Here is a 21,505-nt window from a genome sequence, read left to right as displayed (position 1 = left end):
GAATTTTGCAAGCAAAGGTGTGAAATGCTAGGCCATGAAGACGATGAAGGGATTGGAGCAACTGTCTTACAAGGAGAGACTAAGAGCTGGGTTTGTTTAGTGTTGAGCAGAGAAGGCTTGAGTAGGGGGAGGATCTTATTGATGTGTATAAATACCTGACAAGGAAGTAAAGAAGAGGAAGACAGAGTCTTCCCGGTGGTATCCAGTGACAGGACAAGAGGCAATGGACACAAACTGAAATGCAAGAAACTCCATTTAAACATGAGAAAAAAACCTTTTTTTTTTTTCTGGTGAGGATGGTCAGACACTGGAACAGGTTTCTCAGAGAGGTTGTAAAATCTTAATCTGTAGAGAAATTCGAAACCTGACTGAACAATGTCCTGAGTAACCTGCTGTAGCTGATCCTGCTTTGAGCAGGGGTGTTGGACTAGGTGATCTCCAGAGGTCCCTCCTGATGTCCAGCATTCTGTGAAACACAACTTGCATTGCCTTATTTCTCTCTGCAGTACTTTCTTGATCTGAATAAAATATGTATAGAGAAAGCATTTTACTTTATTGTCACCTGAAGATAATTGTTTATTTTAGTACCCTCCACTTCTAAACAGTACCTTCCACTTCTAAACATTCTGTGCAAAACCTGTGTCATGATATAGCTGCTGAAATAATTTTTCCTTAATAATTGAATTAAATTGAAGGCCCATGTAAAGAACATTGTATTTCAGTATTAGATTTCGAGAAATACTAAGAGTAAGCTAGTATAATTGCTCATAAGTTATTTTTATTACTAATTTTCCTTAATGCAATCTGATTTTCAGATTTGAGAACTTTGTCAGACATATCAATGCAACTTTGGATGTTCTTCCTGTTAAAGGACCTCAGGGTCCTCCATTACCCGTAAAAACTGATGATCTGGTTCAGAATAAATCAGACTCTCAACAGACTTGGGCTGTTAAACCTGAGTACTTGACTTTGACTTCTCCTTCTATTAGTAAGTATTTTTTGAAGTTAATAAAATAACCATTCTAGTATTAAAATAACTGTACTGCATACTATATTTGTAATTATTTTGTGTTTGTAAATGTGGCTTGGCCAATAATCTTGCTGCAGTAGCTTTACATCTAAACAGTGAACTTAGTTTGAACACAGTTTTGGTTAAATTGTCAGGGGTAGTGTGCTCTGTGTGTGCATACATACAATATGCACTGCATACCTATGAAGATTTTAAAGCAGTGTGAAGGTAAAAATAGGGCAGAAAATGGTTTATCTTAATTGGTGCATCTCTGAATCTTGGGCACTTCTGTGAATTTTTGTACATGTTAGCTTTTCATAGCTTTTTTTTTTATATTACAGGTGGAACAGCGGATACTGGACATGTACAAATTGTCAACAATTCTAATAGGATGTTGGCGTTTGAGCTTTCATGGCCAGCTCACTGCCTTACTATAACCCCACAACATGGAGTTATTGAACCAGAGTAAGTTTCTTTTCATAGGTTCATTTACATGTGAAAGTGTGGTGAGGTTTTGGAGGAATTTTTTTTTAGTTAGTTCAGGAATTTAGGTAATTTAGGAATTTTAGTTAGTTTTTAGGAATTTATTTTAGTTTGTTTAGACTATACCCTGGAACTAATTAAAATAGTTGGGGTATAGTCTTTTTGTCAGCTAACACACAAATCTAGCTTTTATATTTTAGGACCTTATCCTTTTATAGTTCTGTATAGAGGGAATGTTCTTCTGTCACCTACAAAGTTACCTGGAGGCCAGGAATTTTCTGTGCCTGGAAATACTAATATTATTGCATAATTTTCCAGGAGCTGGATGGTCAACAAAGCTGAAGCTTTAAAAAAAATCTCCTTTCACGATAGTTTTTTGTTTAAAAATGACCTGTGTGTTTAAAAACAAAAAGGACTTCTTCCCCCCCCTCCCCACAACAAACAAACAAACCAACGAAAAAATAACAGTTCTTATAGAATGCTTCTCTTCTGGGGACTTAGTGTTTTCTTTTGCAAATGTACTGATATTCATCAGAACTTGATTGTGGGGGGTGGTTTGTTGTATTCTGACAAAACTGTTTTTTGCCACTCAACCTTTGGCTTATCAATATCTGTAGGTATGGAAAGAATGACAAATCAGTGTCAGGTCACCTGTGTCTTAATTAGCAGTATTTTGGAACAGCAGTCATAATACCACTGCATGTGTGTATGAGACTTCTCACGGATGTCAGCAAAGTCTTTCACAATAAAATGCTTGAAAGTTTTGACCACCTCTCACTTCTAAATTTATGGGGTTTTTTAAGGTCAGTTCAGAAAGGCTTTTAAGACCCTGTTATTAAACTATTTGCATCTTCAAAAAAAAAAAAAGGTCTCATGTTCCACAAAAAATAGGTTTTGCTTTCTGAGTTTTATTTAAGTAGTTGCTTTAACTTTGTAGACGTTTGCCCAAACAGATACTTTATTTTCAGTCCTGCATCACTGTGCAAGATGTGATACATTTAACCACTTAATTCCGTATTCATGTAGATGTAAATTCTTGGATGTACTGCTGGGGAACTTTCATCACTAGTGAGAACAAAATAAAGAGGATTCTCTGGAAGAGCTAGGATATCTGCCATTGCAGATTCAATCAGTGCCAAGAACAATGGTTTCAAAAAGAGATTAAAATGAACAACTTTCCAGTAGCTGTGACAGAAAGGACATCTTGAGTGTCTCATACCCTAGACTCAGGATTGTCTGTGGAATGATTTCTTAAAAAGAGGGAATGGAAGGCCTTCTGCAAGAATTTTCTTGCACTGCATAATTTTAAAATGTGTTCCCTTCACTGAAAAAGAATGAGCTGAAACCTCACATGTTGGGTCCAAGTAGGTAGTCTGGATCAAGAACAGAGGCCTGCAAGTAGGAAACAGACTCGTGGGAACAGCTGACTTAAGCACAGCAAGCTGCACTTGCGTGGTTTTCTACTTTTCATGACCATCTCCCTGCAGTGCCAAGAGCAGTCATGCTGTCAGGACAGGAGCTAGCCAGAATCTTTCATACTGCTGAGCACTGCGATGGCTGGAGCCGACAGAATTCTTGAACTGATTTAGGCCAGGAAAGGAGAAGGTCTGATTTCTCATGACGGTGAAAGAAGGTTCTAAGATCAAGGACTGACTCTGCCATGCTAGAGCAAGCAGACCACCCCGTGTTTCACCTTGACTAAACCCCTTAAGCTCCATGGAATGAGCTAAAGGCAACCTCTACCCTGCCCAAATGTGGAATAATTAAGTCCCGAGTCCCTACTGAATTAGGTAGCATTCCAAGAGATTTTCTTGTGGAGGCGAACTGAAACTAGCCTCTGGCCTGTTGCTGTGCCTCAGTGTTGGGAGTATTGGTAAGTGCTGTGAAAGGCATTGCACTTTTGGATCAGGGACTGTTGGAATCTCCAAAGGCTGCAAGAGCTGCCTTTGGAAAGTGTTTCTTCCATAGGCTCTGCTCCTCTCTATGGCAATGAAAGTACTGAGAGTTAATGTCTTTAGGTTGAGTATAACTCTTCGGAGACACATGTGGCTTGTGACCCCATGCAAGTTGGATTTGCATGAGGAGTTTGCAGTAAATGTCAAAGACAAGCTGGTAGGAGCAAAGACAAACCATTCCACTGTGATAACAGATAGCGTGTGTACATGTTCTCATAAATGCAGCTTGTACATGAGAGAGAGAACCACGAGTGAAAAGATTCTGAAAACTGCAGAGATTCAAAAAAACCCCACAGTTCTTTAAGGAAATATCAAGTATCCTGATTTAATATTTTAAGGCCATTAACATTTGTTAGTTGAAGTTTGTAGAGATGGTCATATTGTGACAATGGTTATGGAACTGACTTTCCTATGGGGACTGATCTTGTTCCTACACTAAACTTTTCAAATGCAAAGTGCTGTGCTAATGACATATTAAGCTAATTCTTCAGGTGTAGCTTGAGTGCTTTTGCTAACATACAGCCAACGACCTTTACTTCAGTGATTTTTTTTACTCATTTTTTAAATACTTCAGTGCTTACTTTCTCCCCTCCTTTATTTAAATGTCTCTAGTATAGAACATGGAACACTGTAAATCAGAATTTATGTTCTCACTGGTCAAATTACCGTGTGATGCTGTAACTGCTTCAAGTGAATTTAGACTCTTCAGTGTCCCCTACTCTAAATAACTATAGGAAGCATTGATAACATTGAAAGGCTCTTCTTTTTTCCAAGGTCAGTTCTGCATGGGAGGAAGGAAAGCAAGCTGCTTCTCTAAAACTAGAATTAGTTTAAAAGATTCGTGAAATGCAATTTGTGCAGTATACTTTGTTTGAACAGTACAGTTCCCTTGTTCACTAGTATTGAAGCTTGTTTTTCTGAAACATGTAGTTATATGTCTGCTTTGCATGTCCTGACTGGTTGTATATGTTAACAAGAGATAAGATTTACTCTTTCCCTATGGCCCCTTGTACAACCATCAATGACAAGTTTATAAAGTGTCTTAGTGTTAAGTTTCTGACTACTAAAGGTTGATAATATATTGGATATCTGAATACCTTAAATTTAACTATCTCTAGATCATCTTCACTTGCTATCTTAAAAGTGCATCCTTTTTGTGGGGGGCTAGTGAGATCTGTTGTAGATACTCATTCTAATATGAGGATCATGGTAGTATTTTTTTTCTTTCACTAGGAGCAGTACACTAATTCTAGTGAGTCCTAATCCATCACTTGCCACAAAGCCATCATTAATTCCTTGGAGTGGCCTAATCTATATCCATTGTGATAATGGACAAAAGGTATGTGGCTTACGTGAGAGTTGAGATTGCAACTGTTTATTTCACTTTGCTGGATAAGGTCTAGTAATGTTGCTAAAACCTTTTAGGTATGAGACAGCAGTTCTGTCAACTTCTGTTATTCTCTCTAATTTGTAAAGTTCTCTTTAAAAAAAAAAAAGGAATAAACATAGTTGAGATGCTGTTTTGCAAACTGAGATTCTTAGTTCATTCATCTCTGAAGAAATACTATGACGTGAACACTTAGACTGAATTGCCAACAAAATTGCATCTGTACACAGACCACTGCCTTATGCATCATTTTCTAAAATGCTAAATATATATATATGTATACCTGCATATATAAAATTGGTCTGTATAATATTTTAAAATAAAAGAAGTCAAAGGAGGTTATTGGACAAGTCATCATAGCTCCTTTTGAGCTCCCTTAAGGTAAACTTAACCTTCTGGCTGACAAGTCTGTGGTAAAGAATATCTAGAACCGGTTCTTGCTCTTCATGCATTTTAATCCAAGACTTTTCCCTGATGAAATTAAGGCATAGAAATAAAATTTATGAAGCCAACAGTTTCTTCTTTCATCAGTGTAAAAGCAGAAAGACTCCTTGATAATCTCCGCCAAAGAAACAGGCACCAGTTTTTTTTATTTTTACAGCCAGTATGTATTTTGGGTTAATTGTAACAACGCATGGAGAGAGAAATAAAAGACGCTGAAAGGATAAAATAGCATATCTACTTTCCTTCTTCATGGAGGAAGGTGAGATATGATACAGAATTGGAAACTGCCTTAAAGAAACCCCAAACAGGGAAGTTGTTGAAAAGAGTGAGTTGAGAAGGAAATGGAGACTGTGCACATATTTAACTATGTTACGTTCCACAATATGAGAAAAGGATTTAAGAGAAGAAACCTACTAGGACAAAAGTAGAGAATGTAGCAAAACCAACCAAATTGTAAGAGATCTGGTAGTTGATAATTCTTTTGCCATTTCTTTGCTACCTATCCAATTAAGCAAAAAGTATGCTAAGATTTTACTATCATTAACTGAAGCTTTTAGAAGTGCTAATTATGTAGCAGAAGTGAACACAAAGCTCTTTCTGTGTGAGGCAGCCCTGTTCCCATTCTCTGAAAGCAGAGAATATTGTAGGAGTTGTCAATTAAATTTAACTAGTTTAAATTATTATTCCTATTGAATTAAAATGTCTAGATAGCAAATTTTCAGTAAATCTTCCTGTTCTCCTAAATTAAACTTGTCCTAAAATCTTTAAAGTTTGCGAACTGAAGTTAGAGAAGATCTGGTGATTTAACGTTATGAGACTCTTTCTCTGTTGGAATGTAAAGCTGAACAACATGAGCTCTTATAGCTCAAGGAAATAGAGCTGAATAGTTTGACTTGTTAATATATCAATGTTCACTATTTAAATCTTTCTTTTTCTCCAAATTGTGCAAAAGTTTATTAAAGTGCAAATTCGAGAGGCAGTCACACAGAGTGTGTCTGGAGCAGACTTTCCATCTAGAAGACGTGATATATTTACTCCACAGTCTGCAAGTCCTGCTGTTCATGTGGCAAAACCTCTCTCAATGCTCCCTCTAACAAAAATGGAAATAAAGAACAGAAGCATTGTTTTTCCTAAAACGAGACCTGGCCAAAGCTCAGGTAATATTGCTTACTTAGTAAATGCAACATCTGTAGTATCTTGTATTCAGAGGTTTTGTTTACTGTATTGCATGTTAGAGAACTTGAAAGCCTTGACTTTGTTTTTGTTCTTTTAGTCTGATAAGTGTGATTGACCAGTTCCCCTCTTCTGATTTTAGTTTGAAATGTTACTCCCTGTGGTGGTGGAACTCTTTTCAGAAGTCCTTCCCTCCTTCCCCCCATCCTTCCCCCCCCCCCCCTTTTTTTTTTTTCTTCTCCTGATGCAGTATAGCCACACTTTTTACCACAGATAGGTTTGCATACGGACAGGTAAGTTGCCAATTTTTTAAGCAACTGTGGTGAATGCAACCATACTGTGCCTGGGCAAAGAAGGCATTATGTGGTTACTGTGTTTTGTTGAAGGTCTTTTGAGTCAATGCACTTTTGTGGTAGACCCATTCTCCTCATCTGTATATGTGTCCCTAAGATGTGAGATAAATCTATCTGCCATGTAGCAGAGAAATAAATGTTCTTCCTTAACATGATAGCAATGTCAGCTGTGAGTCTGGCTATCCTTGTCTTGTACTTAATGATCGAGGAAGACACTGTTGATAATGCAGTCTCAAATCCTCAGTCTGTACTTTTAATTCCAGTAATGCTTAAAATTCTCCAAATTTTAACTGTCATTCTGTTATCTAGATACCAGATTTTTTGGTAGTGCTTAGTTTTCTTTTCTAGCTAATGAGGATTTTTTTTTTAATGATTCACTGACGCTACATTTTTATTTAACAGACTTTAGAACTTTCAAGGCTTAATTTATCAATTATATCTGGGTTTTTTCGCTACACTTATGAAAGAGGAGTATAATATAATACTCCTTTCGTTTCCTATTTTTATAAATGTCCTATATAATATATATGTACCTAAACTTCCTGAAGTGCTACTCTAGACTGAGGTTATCTTACACGTCCTGTTGATTCTTGGCAAGAGGTACATTTTAAGGTGTGAAATATGCTTATTGATACTGTCAAAGTTGGGATTTTCTGATCATATCAGTAGTTATTCTCCTTTCTGCAAGTCAAGCATAAGCTTTTTATTGAGGTTTCCTATATATATATGTGTATATATATATATTTGTATATACACTCACACATGTTATATATATACATGTATGCTGAGTAACAAATCCATACTAGGATGACAACAGATTTTATTTGATGCGACTTTGGTGCCAAACTAGAATACTGTCAGTGTTTTTCCCTGAACAGTCAAATAATATCTTGGGAGGGAGTTGGGTATCTTGTGGGTTTTTTTGGTATTTTTTTGTATACTGATAGATGAAGGTATCTGACGAAAATTTGAATACAATAAACTGAGACCGTTGGAGGTCACTTAGATCTCTCTGCTATTTGTCATGTTCTGGATTTATAAGATGCTAACTTCCTACTACCAGCAATACATTCATGTAACATTATTTGATATGCTTCAGGTTCTTTTAGAGGATTATCTATTATTGTTTTGGGGTTATTGAGGGTGAGATTTAGGTCTCACTTTTGTTTCTTGTAAGCATCTTCAATATGATTCTTCACTAGAAGACTTCACTTCCAAATTTCTTTTGTATAAGCTTTCAAGAATTTTATGACAGAGTGCTTTGTTTGAGTCTGCTCTTGGAGTTGGCATCATGAGAACTGTTGCCATTAAACTTCTGTGTGTCTTGAAACATAGTGTCTGTTTAAACTTTTTCCACTAAAGGTACTTGAACACTTGAACAAAGACACTTAATGTATTAGTCTGATATTTCTCTTCTAGAGAGTTACTTGGAAATGGAGAATAAAGGGGATGAAAATGTGAAGTGGCATTTGTCATCTTTTGCACCACCCTATGTTAAAGTGAGTGACTGCTTGCATTGGTAGTTTTATTTAAATCTGGTTTTTTCCTTCTCTCTTCCTGCTGCTCTCTCTCTCCCTCCATTGTCTCAAGAAAGAATACATATTTGAGCATGAACTCAGTTACAGAGTTCTTTTTGCCTCTGTCCATATCAGGGAAATGTTTTACTCCTTTTTTCATCTCTAATGTGCTCCCTGACTGTGAATCATTGCTCTAAGGGACAATTTCTGGTTCACTTACTGGCTTGTAGAGTTTGGTTGTGCTCATCCAGTATCATCGTCCAGATTGCATTAAGTAGTCAAGCATACATGAAAGATGTGTGTCCCTTTTGGCTCCAGAATGCTAGACTTGCCTTGTTTTGAGACTTGTGCTGCTGGAATTACGCTGTACATGGTATCTATGTAGGTAATTTAGGTTAGGTCAAGGATACTTGAATTGCACTGCTGTTGCCTGTGCAATTACTGTAGCTGTACCATTGATATTTGTAAATGCTTCCCTATTTTTTTGATAGTTTGAAATGCTTGATGGTCACTTCGATTTTATGCTAGAATTATTATGGTCTGCTGTCATGAAAAATGGTTATGTAGCACGCTTAGCTGTAGCCCAGAAGACTGAGTATGCCATGTTCCAGCCAGTGCACCACCTCTTAACTGGAAGTCAGTAGTCATGATGACTGCATAGAGGTAGTAGTAGTTTTAGTCTTTATTCACTTGCTTTTAGGGAGTCAATATTATTTGTTCACTTGAAAGCAGCTTGATTGGGTGTATTTTCTTCAGTCCTTTGCAAGGGTGCTATGTGTGTGGGTGTATTGTGTAGGTTTTTGTTGTTGTTTTTTTTTTTTTTTTTTCCTTTCTGAATCTGACTCATAACTTTATTTGCAGGATGTGGATGGAACTGGTTGTGTTTATAGGGTTACTTACTCCGCTTTCAGATGTTCCCGTGTTTCTGGTACTCTTGAAGCTCATGGAGAAGAGAAGGTAAACTGACATTTATAAATATTTCAAGCTTATTAGTGTATCTCAGTTGTAAAATAGGATCTTACATGAGAAATTCTTTGAAATAACAGTTGAATTTTTGAAGCTGGTCATACTTTCTCTGATAATGATAAAATGCTGGCCTTCCAAAATTGGGTTCTGGAGTGTATCAGGTAGTCAGTGTCTACTTAGCACAGCTGTTGTTATGTCAGCTGAGTTGATTCTAAGAATTCATGCAATCTGTAGTTTGACTTTAACATGGTGGTGTTTTTGTGTTTTGTTTTGTTGTTGGTTTTTTTTTTTTTTTAGATAAATTATTCTAGAACACAAAATTGTTTTAAAATGTTTTGTAAGAATCCACAAGAAAATCGCAAATAATACTGGGTTCTTATGAAACTGGTGTGAGAACTGGTTTCCCTTCCTTGGAAGCAGTCGCGTCATACTTGTTCAAAACAGTTGTCAGTTCCTAAAGTTGGTTTCATTTGACTTACAATTTTATCTCCTGGCCAGTAGAGGGTTTCATAACCACAATTATAAAGCACACCCAGGGACATACTGAATGGGTTTCTATGGGGCTTTTGTCCCTCACCTTCTCCCTCAATGCTACTTCAATTCTATCTTCTATCTGTTCATCTTCATGAACACCTGTCTTTTAATCATTATGGATTATTATGTCATTCCTTAACCTCATTAATTCTATGATGATGCAATTTGTAATCTATTTACAAGACATAAAAAAATTATGTCCAGTTTTCATAGTTATTTCATAATATTGAAAACCATTATTTGAATTTAAACAATTATCTTTGCCTTAGCAATCCTAGCTCAGGCCTGTTTGAATAACATTTACATTATTGGCATGTCAGGCTGTTGGCTGGAGCTGATAAGGTACAGTGCTATCATGATTTGCTGTTTTTTGCAGTGGGTATGATAATATTTGGCTAATTAGATATAGTTGTAGTCATCTCTTCTAATCTGCTGCTCCCCTTCTCTTTCTTCCCCCAACCTCAACTCTGAAAACAATGCAAGTTTACTCTTGAATTAACCTGGTACAGCACTATACAGAGACAAGACTTTGTTACATAAGTGACCCTTAAGGATGATCAAATGCATAGTCTGCAAGTTGGTTTAAATTTCAGGCCTTCTACTGTTGTGCTACAATTGCAGCACAGTGTGCTTACAGACCTGGAGCTGGAGGAGTACAGTTGTTCACAGCTTAGCTGACAGATGAAGGAAGGTAGTGCTGTCTTTCAGCTGGGCCTATTTCTCCTCGTAGTTGCCTTCTACTCCACTTTACTAATAGGAATAATTGTGCAAGCACTTGCCGACTTTGCTTAATGCAGATTAGCTGAACTGAAATTTTGTTCGAGATTGCTTGTACAACCTATTTCATCAGAACTTTCTCTCTTGCGGGCAAAGGAGGATGAGCTGTATTGTTTTCTGCAAGATCACCTGTGTGTGGAATGTATGTCCTGTAGTGTGTAGATTTTGTGCTGGCTTAACTGTAACTTTGTGTAGGTAAAATTGTGAAGATGTATAGACTATTTTAATAAGCTTCTGCAAAATTTTCCTCTTGTTTTGGTAGGTTGCTGTAATCTTTCTACCTAGAGATAAAGGGGATTACTCCCAGTTCTGGGACCTGGAGTGTCACCCAGTTGAAAAACCTAGTTGGAAACACAAATTAAGATTTCAGCTTTCTGGAGCAGTGAGTATATAAATGCTATAAACACTGGCCTGAGCACAAATTTTGGATAACATCTTATTTTTACTATGCAGTTCTCTTTCTCATATGCACTAGCATATTCTGAAAAAAACCCCTGCTGATATTTTTGTCGGGCTAAACTGTACTGTTTTTCTTATGTTACAAAAATACCTTTTTCATCTTGCTTATGTGATAATGCATTATCTTTTGCCATTTAAGATGTAAAATTTTATTTTGCTCGGAGAAAGTAGAGACAAACTTGCCTTTTGTGGGAATGGTTTCTGTAGATGCAGATTTGTTTGTATCACACACTAAGTGGCTTGGTTTTATTTTTGTAAAAAAATAGCCAAGTAACTGACCTTTGCTATAATATGTGACTTAATACAATATTGGAATTTTCAAGTATCCTTATTGGAGATATGGATGCGCCTCTGATAGAATCAGTTTGAGTATTTTATCAGAGTAACAATTTAGGTGGGGGTGATTTTTGAGATTTGTATATGGGAGTGACTGGATTTGAGCTCCTTTGCTCCCCTGTTGTTCCTCAGCTCTAACTTTATGGTGAGGCTTGGAACGAGGGGGTTGGGAGTTAGAACTGATTTTCTGTGCTCTCTCTCCTTACCTTGCTTTTAATCCCTACCTCACCATCCATACAAGACGAGTCTACACAGGACAGAGAATCTATTACTATTAGGAAGAATTAATTCTAATGATTAATTAAATGAGCTGAATGTGAAGAACTTCGTATGTTCAGTATTGCATGATTGCTATATATGCTTTGCTGTCCTCTCCAGAGAGTTTGACTTGATTTTTCTAAGAAGCCCAGATAAAGATTTGGGATCTTTCTTTAGACTACCAGGCCTGTTTCTGTAGTAGGAACCTTACTTACCCTTCTTGCCAGGGTACCTTACCTTTTACTTTGTAGGGTCCTTGTTCTTCCCAGTAGATAATTGTGTTGAAAAGGGGACTTGTTAAAAAAGTGTATGTTAAATGACTTCTAATTTTGGCATGAAGAATGAGACCTGTATAATGTTTGGTTTGGGAGGGGTTTTTATTCAGCTTTCATCTAATTCTTTCAACATAATTTTCCTTAAAATGAGGAAAACGTCTATGTCATTTGTCTGTTTAAGGCTAGCTGAAATTGAGAGAAGATTAATTCTGTATCAGAAATCTAGAGTTTTGAAGAATTCTCTTCCTAAAACGTGACTAGTTGTCAGAGTTGTGTAAATCTTTGAGTAGCACAACTTGATATTAATGTTTCTGAACTACCGTGTCAGATTTGTTCCTCTTGATTTTTTTCAAAGCTGTTAACAATTAGATCTTTCCAGCATCTCTTTGTGCATATGGGAAAAAAAATTGTAGAAAATACTTGAAAAGTGTCATGATCATTTTGAAAAAGAGTTGAAAGGGAAATACTTTGTTTATCAACTGGGTAAGGAATTATACATCTGTTTGGCCGAGGGGTCAACACAGAACCTTTGCTTAGATTGTTGCAGCTTTTTAATCAGATCCACTTTTAGTCGAGAAGACAAGTCAATTATAATGTTATGTCCTAGGGATTAAGAGTTTAGATTTTGTTACTATAGCTCTGAAAAGGATTTGGATCCTGCTGGGTTTGCTGAGGTGGAGGGGGCTACGGCTCTGGTTCATGTGACTTTTGATAGAATGAAGTGGGAAGACTGACTGACTGTCATTCAGAATGACTGAGTGGTATTTATTTATAGCACCACTTCAATAGAAATGAAAATTTTGGAAGAGCTCAGGAAAGAACTAAAACAACAAGGTGAAGTTAGGAAAATCAGTGGCGCTTACCACTTTCATTTTTTCCTGAAAAAACATTTAACTGTGTCTTTGATTATGCTCTGCCTGCATTTGTAGTCCCCACTGCTGGAAACCATAGTTGGGAGCTCAGAAGATCATATCTCCAAAACTGATCCCAGAGACAAAGAAAGAAGGGATTCTACATGTGCTTTGCAGCCCCAGCCTCTCAATACTGGCTATTCAAACTTAGTTTTTTCTTTTCCTGAGAAACATTTGTTAGGCTGCTATCAGGTATTGTTCTAAGATCATTGAACTAAGAATGAATATCACCATTGTGCAGAGAAGTCTTGGATTGGTATTTTGTCTAATTATTGGTCCCTTCTGGGTGAAACGGGGGAACTAGCAAGAACCTGCCAGAAGGCTGAGGCAGCACCTAAGTTCTGATTGCTTCTTTAGCATATAGAAAGTTGAGGACTGCATAAAGAATCCCTGCCGTTGTTTGAAGATACTACAAATGTTAAGTGCGTACCATTTTTTAATTTACATGGTTTATGTACTTTAGCTGTGTAACTGTGCAACTTTTTAATGTACCATTTTGCAGCAAACTGAGCTGAATTTCTTAATACTTAACACAAAACATACTGCTAACTAGGAGTCCTGATTTGATTATTATTATCAGCAGTACAAAGCTTCATCTTGTTTGGGTATCCCGGAAGCGAGAGGAGGAAAAATCTTTTTAAACTCTGTGAACAAAGTAATTCCAATTTTAAAGCTAAACAAATTTCTATGCTCTTGAAGTTGCTTTGGAACAACAGCACTCAATTGAAATCATTTGGACAGTGTTAACATACTGCTTTCATTTGAAACAGGAAAAGTCAGTACAGGCTATGGTAAAGCATGAATTACTTCAAGATGCCCTTATAAAGACTGGGGAATTTCTGATCATCTTCCATAATGTGCCTTATTCCCATGCAGTAAACTTGCCTTATTGATAAATTAGAATTTGAATGATAACACTGAGGCATGACACCCATCATTTTTCACTACATGAAAAATTAAAAGCTCTTGCAACAAGATGCATGTACAGATCCTTTCTTGTCTTTTATGTATTGGGTTCTACTGTGGTTCATGGGTTATTTGCAACTGAAAAATATTCTTTAAGATTGGGGTCTTTTTGGCTGCTGCTATTTGACAGACTGATTAGCAGCTCTTTCAATAGAAGAAATGAATGTCTAAAAGATAAGTTTGTCATAGCAGCTCTATTGAAGATGAATCTATTTTTTTAATCTTTCCTGTGTAAGGGAATCAACTGCTTGTCTAAAACATCAGCAACATTTCAAAAATTGAGATCATGTTGTACGACCATAAGCATAGGAGGTTTTTTTTGGTTAACTTTGTTCAAGATGTTGTGACCCAAGGGGCTCCAAATAGATCTGGCTAGATTTGTTAAACAATGCAGAATTTGAAACTGGCTATTTGGCGAAGTATTCTGTTAGGGTGATCTGGTCTCCTTGTGTTAGAGTACACTGATTGGGGTCCTGACAGTGGTAAATATTTTGGCCTAATTTCTGAATGTAACAATTACCATATAATGTGTTATCAGATTCTGTTTCTCTGGAGAGGCCTTTCTTTGAGAAGGATGTATTGTTCATAATACAAAATTATTACAAAGCTTTTTGCTGTTGTGAGAATTTAAACTATAATGATGACTTAGGCCTTTCTTCTTTCTGAGCAGTTGTTTAGCCAACTGCTGTTCTTGAGGCATATGGGTAGAATATCTGCAGAGGAATTGGTTTTTGTTTTGGCTTTTAGTAAGATCTTCATTGCTAGCAGCCTTCTCGAGATTCCACCTGTATTGCTAGTTTGTTGTGAGCTGGCTTGTGACAAATAAAGTATTCATACGACACAGAAGCCTTTTAAAGTAATCCTCCTAAATCATGGCTTCTGTCTCAATGATCGAGACTATTCTTCCTGAAAGACTATACTTTAAATAAAAAGTCTTGGATTGGGTAAGGGAAATGACTTACATACTTGAATCCTTAAATACTTTTGAATGCAAAGTTTAAAGGCTTCTCTATTTTTGCCAATAGGGTACTAAAACAGAAAATGAAACTTCAATTGTGAAAGCTTCTGCAAGTGCCCTCACAAAAACTGAGCTTCCAGTTATACCAGAAATGAAGGTTTACTCTGAAGCACGTACAATTAAAGCAGGGTATGTATGGACAAAACTTGAAATGAGAGCATCTGCAACTAGATAAGGGGGGAGGGGGAGAAACACCCAACCTGACAACCAAAACCTTTTTTACCATTAGGACAGCTGTGTAGTGGAACAGGCTGACAGAGAGGCTGTGCAGTCTCTGTCCTTGAAGGTTTTTGGGATCTGACTGGACAAAGCCCTGAGCAGCTTGGTCTGACCTCACAGCTGACCCTGACTGGAACAAGAGGTTGAACTAGAGACCTCCTGAGTCTCTTCTGACCTGAATTATCCTATGATTCTATGTTAAAGAGTAAACAGCTGCAAAAGCCAGACTTGCTAAACCTCTTAATGGCTTTGTATTGTTCAATCTCCCATGCTTTTTCTTTTCAGTTGGGTTTCTAAGTTGCCTAACCATGATTTGCTGTTGTAAATGAACTGGTATCAGCAGTAGAATCTTGTATACTCACCTATTGGAGACTCCATAGAACTGTAAAGTCACTTCTGAGAAGACCACTGTACTGCATGTCTTAACCTTGCTGTTCTTCGGTCTTAAGTTGATTTCAAGTTATTTTACTATGGGATGATGTGAATATGGCAGGGGAGTAAAATGTTTTGGTTACACATGGCATCTCTGAGAAGAGTCTGGTTCTCTAGTAAAGCATATGGGGGAGAAACTTAGATTGTGAAAGTGTGTATAAGTAAATGTACATATATTTACGCCACAGTGATGCTTTCATTATTCTTTCTGGCTAAAATGTATTGCTTATAAAATTTAAGGTGAGAGAGTTGATGCCTTCAGGATCTTTCAATTTTTCCTGATTTAGTCTCAGAAAATACACCTGTTACCTTGAAGTATGCAATCAATATATCCAGACCATATAAGTAGGAAATCTTAATATCTTAAATCCCTTTTTCAAATCAGACAAAGTGAGATAACTCGAGGGGTATATGCACCAGAAGACCTGTACACTTTTCCTCCAACTAGAGTTGGGGAATCATGCACATTAAAGGTCAACCTGCGGAATAATTCCTTTACAACACACTTGGTAAGTTTGACAGGCTTTATTTTAAATACATTTTCATAAGTCCTTCCAACAGTTCAACTGCACTGTTTTTTTTACTCTTGACAGAAGATTGCAATAGTACAAGTTTTAATTACTTTCAAAAATCAATATTATATTTGAAGGATTTTGCTCTCCTGCGATTTTTCTCTTTTCTTTTGTCTGACTGAATCACTGAGTGTATTTGTAATATATTTGCAACTGAAAAAAATAATAGACTATAGTTTGCATAGATTTGTTATTATCTTGATTTATTTATTTTATTTTTAAACTTCATTAAAATATTGAGATGTGAATTTTTCTTACTATGCACAAATGTGGGCATGCCTTATTTTTAAACCCTGGGTCTATGTGTAAAGCTGTATTTGTAAGTGACCTGATTTATCTTAAGCATGTCATAAATTGAATATGATAGGCTTAGACAGAGTGTGCTTTTAAGCATTTTGTATTAAATTGCAGCTGAAATTTGTAAGTCCCAGAGAGCCTTTCTACATCAAGCACTCAAAATACTCTCTAAGGTGAGTAATGCATATGCTAACATTCTCTCCTAACAAAAAAAATTAATCAAGTAATTCATTAAGATAAATATCTTCTCTATATGTATAGTGCTAAAATGTAGATACAAATATCCAACATTATGGCTGTTAAAGGGTTTTTTTTTGTTTTGGGTTTTTTTTGGGGTGGTGGTGTTGGTGTTTTGGGGTTTTTTTTGTTTGGTTTTTTTTTTTTTTTTTTTTTTTTTTGCTAAGCTGTACTCTGTAATCTTGGTTAGAAGCAGAATGAGCCCACACAGTTATTTCTGCATCTGCCAATTTCTTCCCTGCAAATTGTTTCTAACAGTGCTGCTGCTTTTAATGCTAAGCCTAATGCTTCATTTAACCATTTGGCATGCTGTGCACAATCAAGTCATTCCTTCCATTTATACTTTCTGCACAACAGACCAAGCAAATTGCCTTCATCATGCTTCTAATTTGACAAACCTGCAGAGCTGCATCAAAGATTCTCTGCAAATACAAGGTTGAGCAGCCAATGGAATTGCCTGGTCATACCAAGTATTTCAGCATATTACCTGCATAAAAGGAATTTTCAAGGTGGTGATAACAATCCTTCAAAATAAACCCAGTCATCTTTAGAGTTCATTACAACAAGTATTTGACAGTCCTGTTAGTCATCTCTTCAAGAAGTATAGCATCTCACATGCTCATCTGTAACAGTGGGATTGTCAGGAAGACAGAAATGCAACCATTTCATTAGAAGTCATACAGCATACATTCTCAGTGTTTAGACAGGTCCCTGTTTTAAAGTCAGGGAAACTAAGGATATACAGAACAGAATTGTGACCAAAATCATAAATGGAACTGGATACTCTGGCTTCTAATGTAGTTTTGTGTCTACCAATGATACTTAGCATTTGTTATAATGACGGGGCTGTGGTGGTGTTAGCCACAGGTATTCAAGGTATTCTTAAGGCCACTTTTCAGTGCAAAGTGTTATAACTCTACTTAAGCATGTGTTCCAGTGTTTCTATTTAACTGGCATCTTTTTATTAAATACGTCACAGCAGACAGCATAGAAGGGTTTTTTATGGAGGCAGTGACCAAGATAAAATCTATCCAAATAAAGATGACTAGCTAGATCTTTTTGAGGCTGTACAGCTGCAGACAAAGGACAGGATGACTTGATTGTCCCTGGAAAACAAGATTAATAACTTCACTGGAAGACATATAGATCTTTCAAAAATATTCTTGAGGAACGCTGTAAAAGCTATTTGGTATATTTTCTGTGAGAGATTATAAACTCCTATTGCTTTTATCCAGAGTAGAGTTAACAAGTTTAAAATTCAGTCTACCATTTTTAATGGTTAGCAGCTGAATATACTGCACTTTCTAATAACATTTTACAACCTTTTTTTTCTAGTAACTTTGGCTGTTTTTTCTCCAATTGTAAATATTGGCCTTTCCTAGCTTTTTAAAAATTAATTTACCTGCAGTCAACATAGCTCTCTGAAGAAGCTCTCCCATTTAAGAGCACAAAGCACAGAAGAATTACTTGACTTGGATAGATGCTTTTAAGAAAGTGTTAAAAGAACTTATTTAAATGGCTTTTATTTGAGGACAGCATCAAGGAGAGTTTCAAGAAAGCCAGTGTTAACTGTTTCCATCTAAACTAGGTTAACCAAACATCTTAGGAAAGTAATGTTCAAAAGTAATTGGATAAGAAAACTGTTTGCAAGAACTTGGAATATAAATCTATAAATAAGAGTGTAAAAATAGAAAGTACCATGTACCTATATTTTTGGACCAAAAAAGTGTCAAGTAGTAAACGTGGTCTGTTGCACGCTCTTCACTTTGAGGGCCAAATTTGAAAGCAATCCTGTGTAATCAAGTTTGAAATCTGGATAATGGAATTGCAAGTTTGTATTTAATCTCAAGAGTCTGACCTTCAGAAGTTGGTATAGTGGCTTGCCAGTTCTTGTTCAATTGGTTATGTGATCACAAGTACCAATATGTAGCACTGCTGGTTCCTTTACCACAGTTTGCTCAGTTGAAAATAGTAATGGGCTTTATCCAAATAAAGTATCTCACAACCAGAACTGTAGCCAAAAAAAAAAAAAAAAAGAATTTTAATAATCTTCACCAAATATCTTAAAGCATATTTTTTTTTAACCACAGAGATGTCATTTAGCTAATATTATAAGTCCTGCAAAGAATAGGTGGGAACGAATGCTGTTTGGAATTTGCATTCAAAAGAGGAGTTCTATTTGTTGACAGAGTAGAATTTTTTTTTTTACTGCAGAGAGAGTACCTTTAACAAGATGACTCTTAAGTGATATAAACATATGGACGAAACATTAAAAAACACTTGACTTTTTAAAAACCTTTGGCTAAGTTTTGTTTTGTATTTTGTTCTGAGGTCATATAGTACATATTCTGGAAATTAATATTTGACAGCCAGATGTGGCCATCTCTTTAAAAGAGCAATATGTAACTGACTGTTAAGTTTTTGATAGTATAAGTTTGAGTTTGGTTATATTGTTCTTTTTGAGTAAGTGTTAGGATATGTAAGGAAGCATACTTATATTATTTTGGAGATGATGATATAGATTTGTGCATACCTCCTGACTTTCTACTGAATTTACTTTAGTTTTTGTAAATTCTCAGGTGGCCTGGCTGTATGCAGCTTCAGACTCTATTCTTCCTAAAATTTGTGTTTTCTAATATAATGCATCTGTTACAGATTAAATAGTCATACTGATGTTTTTCATTTATAAAATGGATTTTTTAAAATAAAGCTGAGTAAATATCTTTATCCCATACATTATAGATGGATAAAGAGACAGAGCGTGCCAGGTTTGTTATACAATACTTGGCAATCAAGTATGAGACATGAAACCCTGATCTGGCTGTAATCCTTTGCTGTATTGTTGATTGCAGTTCAGTACTACATAATTACTGCTTTGTTTTTGTATTAACCCAATTAAAAAAATACAATAGCATACCAGTATTTATTCTGAAAGTGCGTACTCTTAAGTTATTTGATTGACCAGGATCTGTTAAGAAAAAAAAAAAAAGAAAAAAAGAAAAGAAAAATAATCAAAATACATTTGCTAGTGTAACTATTTTAGCACTAAGGATGATACTAAACAAATGAGGCTCGGATCAGGCTTATATGTAGGGCCAATATTATGATTTCCAAATGTGGGAGAAGGGTAAGAGCACAAACTGATTGTGATAGGTTGGATTAGTGTAGAGGAAAGGAATATGAAAAGATAGGAACAAAATAAGAAAAAGTAGGGAAGATAAGCACATGCCAGAGGACGTTGGATAATACTAAATACTGTTAAGGGGAGAAAACTGAAGCTACAATAAAAGAAAACAAAGCTGTCTTTTCTTTCTTTGTCTTACTAAGTGATGTTGTTCATTTTTCCTTATTCCAATATGTGCTTGTTACTGTTACCTGTCTGTTAGTGCTGGATATTTCCGTTGGATGCCATGGAATCCAATAGACTGACACTCAGCATTTCCAGCTTGTTGCTTGTATAGTTTATATTTTTTTAAAACGTTCACTCTAGGCTTTTGATAATTAAGACAGCCACCCATTACATTTGGTATGTGTTTATGCAATCTGAATAGAAGAGGAATTATATAACCTAAAAAGGTGTAATGTAAAATCTTTAAAACACTGTTTGAGGATGGGTATATTGACTTGCAATGATTCAGCAAAATATTTCTTAATGTGGAGGCAATTAAAAGTAATTGAAATTCTCTTACTAGCTTCAAATTGGTGGAATTTCCAAAAGAATTGGAAATTTTACTGTACTTGTCACATGACTTCTGAAGGGAAGAAATGTAGTAACTTTGCTCTACATATAGTTTAGGCACTGTCGATCTTATTGCAAAGAGGCAGACCAAACTTATCTAGGTAAACTAGCAACAGTAAAGTATTGTAGTACTTGTATAATCAGTAGGAAAGAATGACCTTTACAATCAAAGTCCCTCAGAAGAATAATAGATAATCAAATCTATAAAAATAAACTTGATGATCCAGTGCACATCCAATATACTATTTTGGTGAAAATCAAAACTAGACAAGAATTTCTCTGTCTGGTAGGATTTGTTTATTAACAATGAATGTGCACATAATTGCCTTTTTACAGATCCCATCATTACATCAATGTGCCAGTCCAGTTCAAGCCAAAGGCAGAAGGAAAATTTGAAGGTCTCTTCGTTGTGCTGACGACCAAATATGGCTCAGTTAATATTCGGCTATGTGGTAAAGCTATTGCAAAAAAATAGTCAGAACAGTTTTATAACTGTTTATAATAATTTATAACAGTTTATACCATTTAAAATATTCAATTATTTGCTACTACATTTCTGTACTAACGTCCTACTTGTTTTGCCCTGTGATGCTGCTTTGATGGAAAGTCTTCTCTAAGATGAATGATGGTGCTTGTTTTACAAATCTGTTTTCATAGTTAAAACACTGAGAAATAACGTATCTTTTAAAGTTATCATGTTCTAATTTATGTTTCTGCACTTTTGTTGAAAAGGGAAGTTTTCTATTTTTGCATTTATTAGGAAGAGCTAGATACTGATATATTTTATTTTAAGCATTGTAAATACAGAAATAAAATCTATGTGTTAACACTTGATTCTACCTGATTTCTGTCTTTGGTTAGAGGATTCCTTGCTGTAGGTAAGGGATCAAGCTACTTGCTCTTATGCAATGCTAGTTTTTTGGGGGGCTTTGGGGAGCAGGGGGAGGGATTGCAGTACAGAAGCTGACCCGTTAATATCCTGTCTCTATCTGATAAAGCTGGGACCAGACTGATGATCTGACAATCAGCCCCTAACTTTTTACACAGTTCAGTGGCAGGCATAAGCATTGTTTTTAACTCTAACAATGTGAAAACAGTGTAAATTAAACATGAGCAATACTGTCTTCAGCCCTCCAGAATGGTTAATCTAATCTAGTATTCTGCCTCTAACAATGGTGAAAAGATGTT

General features: G+C 36.0%; 1 protein-coding gene across 1 annotated transcript in view; it reads left to right on the top strand.

The window, feature by feature from the left end:
- CEP192 (centrosomal protein 192) overlaps window positions 1–21,121 on the top strand; it is a 96,139-nt gene extending 75,018 nt beyond the window's left edge. Inside the window, exons 45-55 of the mRNA XM_075495456.1 lie at window positions 816–988; window positions 1,351–1,474; window positions 4,681–4,786; window positions 6,231–6,435; window positions 8,224–8,303; window positions 9,183–9,278; window positions 10,861–10,980; window positions 14,829–14,950; window positions 15,858–15,981; window positions 16,456–16,514; window positions 20,654–21,121. Coding sequence (XP_075351571.1) covers window positions 816–988; window positions 1,351–1,474; window positions 4,681–4,786; window positions 6,231–6,435; window positions 8,224–8,303; window positions 9,183–9,278; window positions 10,861–10,980; window positions 14,829–14,950; window positions 15,858–15,981; window positions 16,456–16,514; window positions 20,654–20,792 — 1,348 coding nt within the window. The 3' untranslated portion in view covers window positions 20,793–21,121. The remainder of the gene's footprint in view (window positions 1–815; window positions 989–1,350; window positions 1,475–4,680; window positions 4,787–6,230; window positions 6,436–8,223; window positions 8,304–9,182; window positions 9,279–10,860; window positions 10,981–14,828; window positions 14,951–15,857; window positions 15,982–16,455; window positions 16,515–20,653) is intronic.
- The last annotated feature ends 384 nt before the right edge of the window (window positions 21,122–21,505 follow it).

The sequence above is a fragment of the Mycteria americana genome, chromosome 2 (assembly GCF_035582795.1).
Source record: "Mycteria americana isolate JAX WOST 10 ecotype Jacksonville Zoo and Gardens chromosome 2, USCA_MyAme_1.0, whole genome shotgun sequence".
In the NCBI taxonomy this organism is placed as follows: domain Eukaryota; kingdom Metazoa; phylum Chordata; class Aves; order Ciconiiformes; family Ciconiidae; genus Mycteria; species Mycteria americana.
The sequence above is the reverse complement of the archived record's forward strand: the minus strand, read 5'-3'. Positions and strand labels throughout refer to the sequence as shown.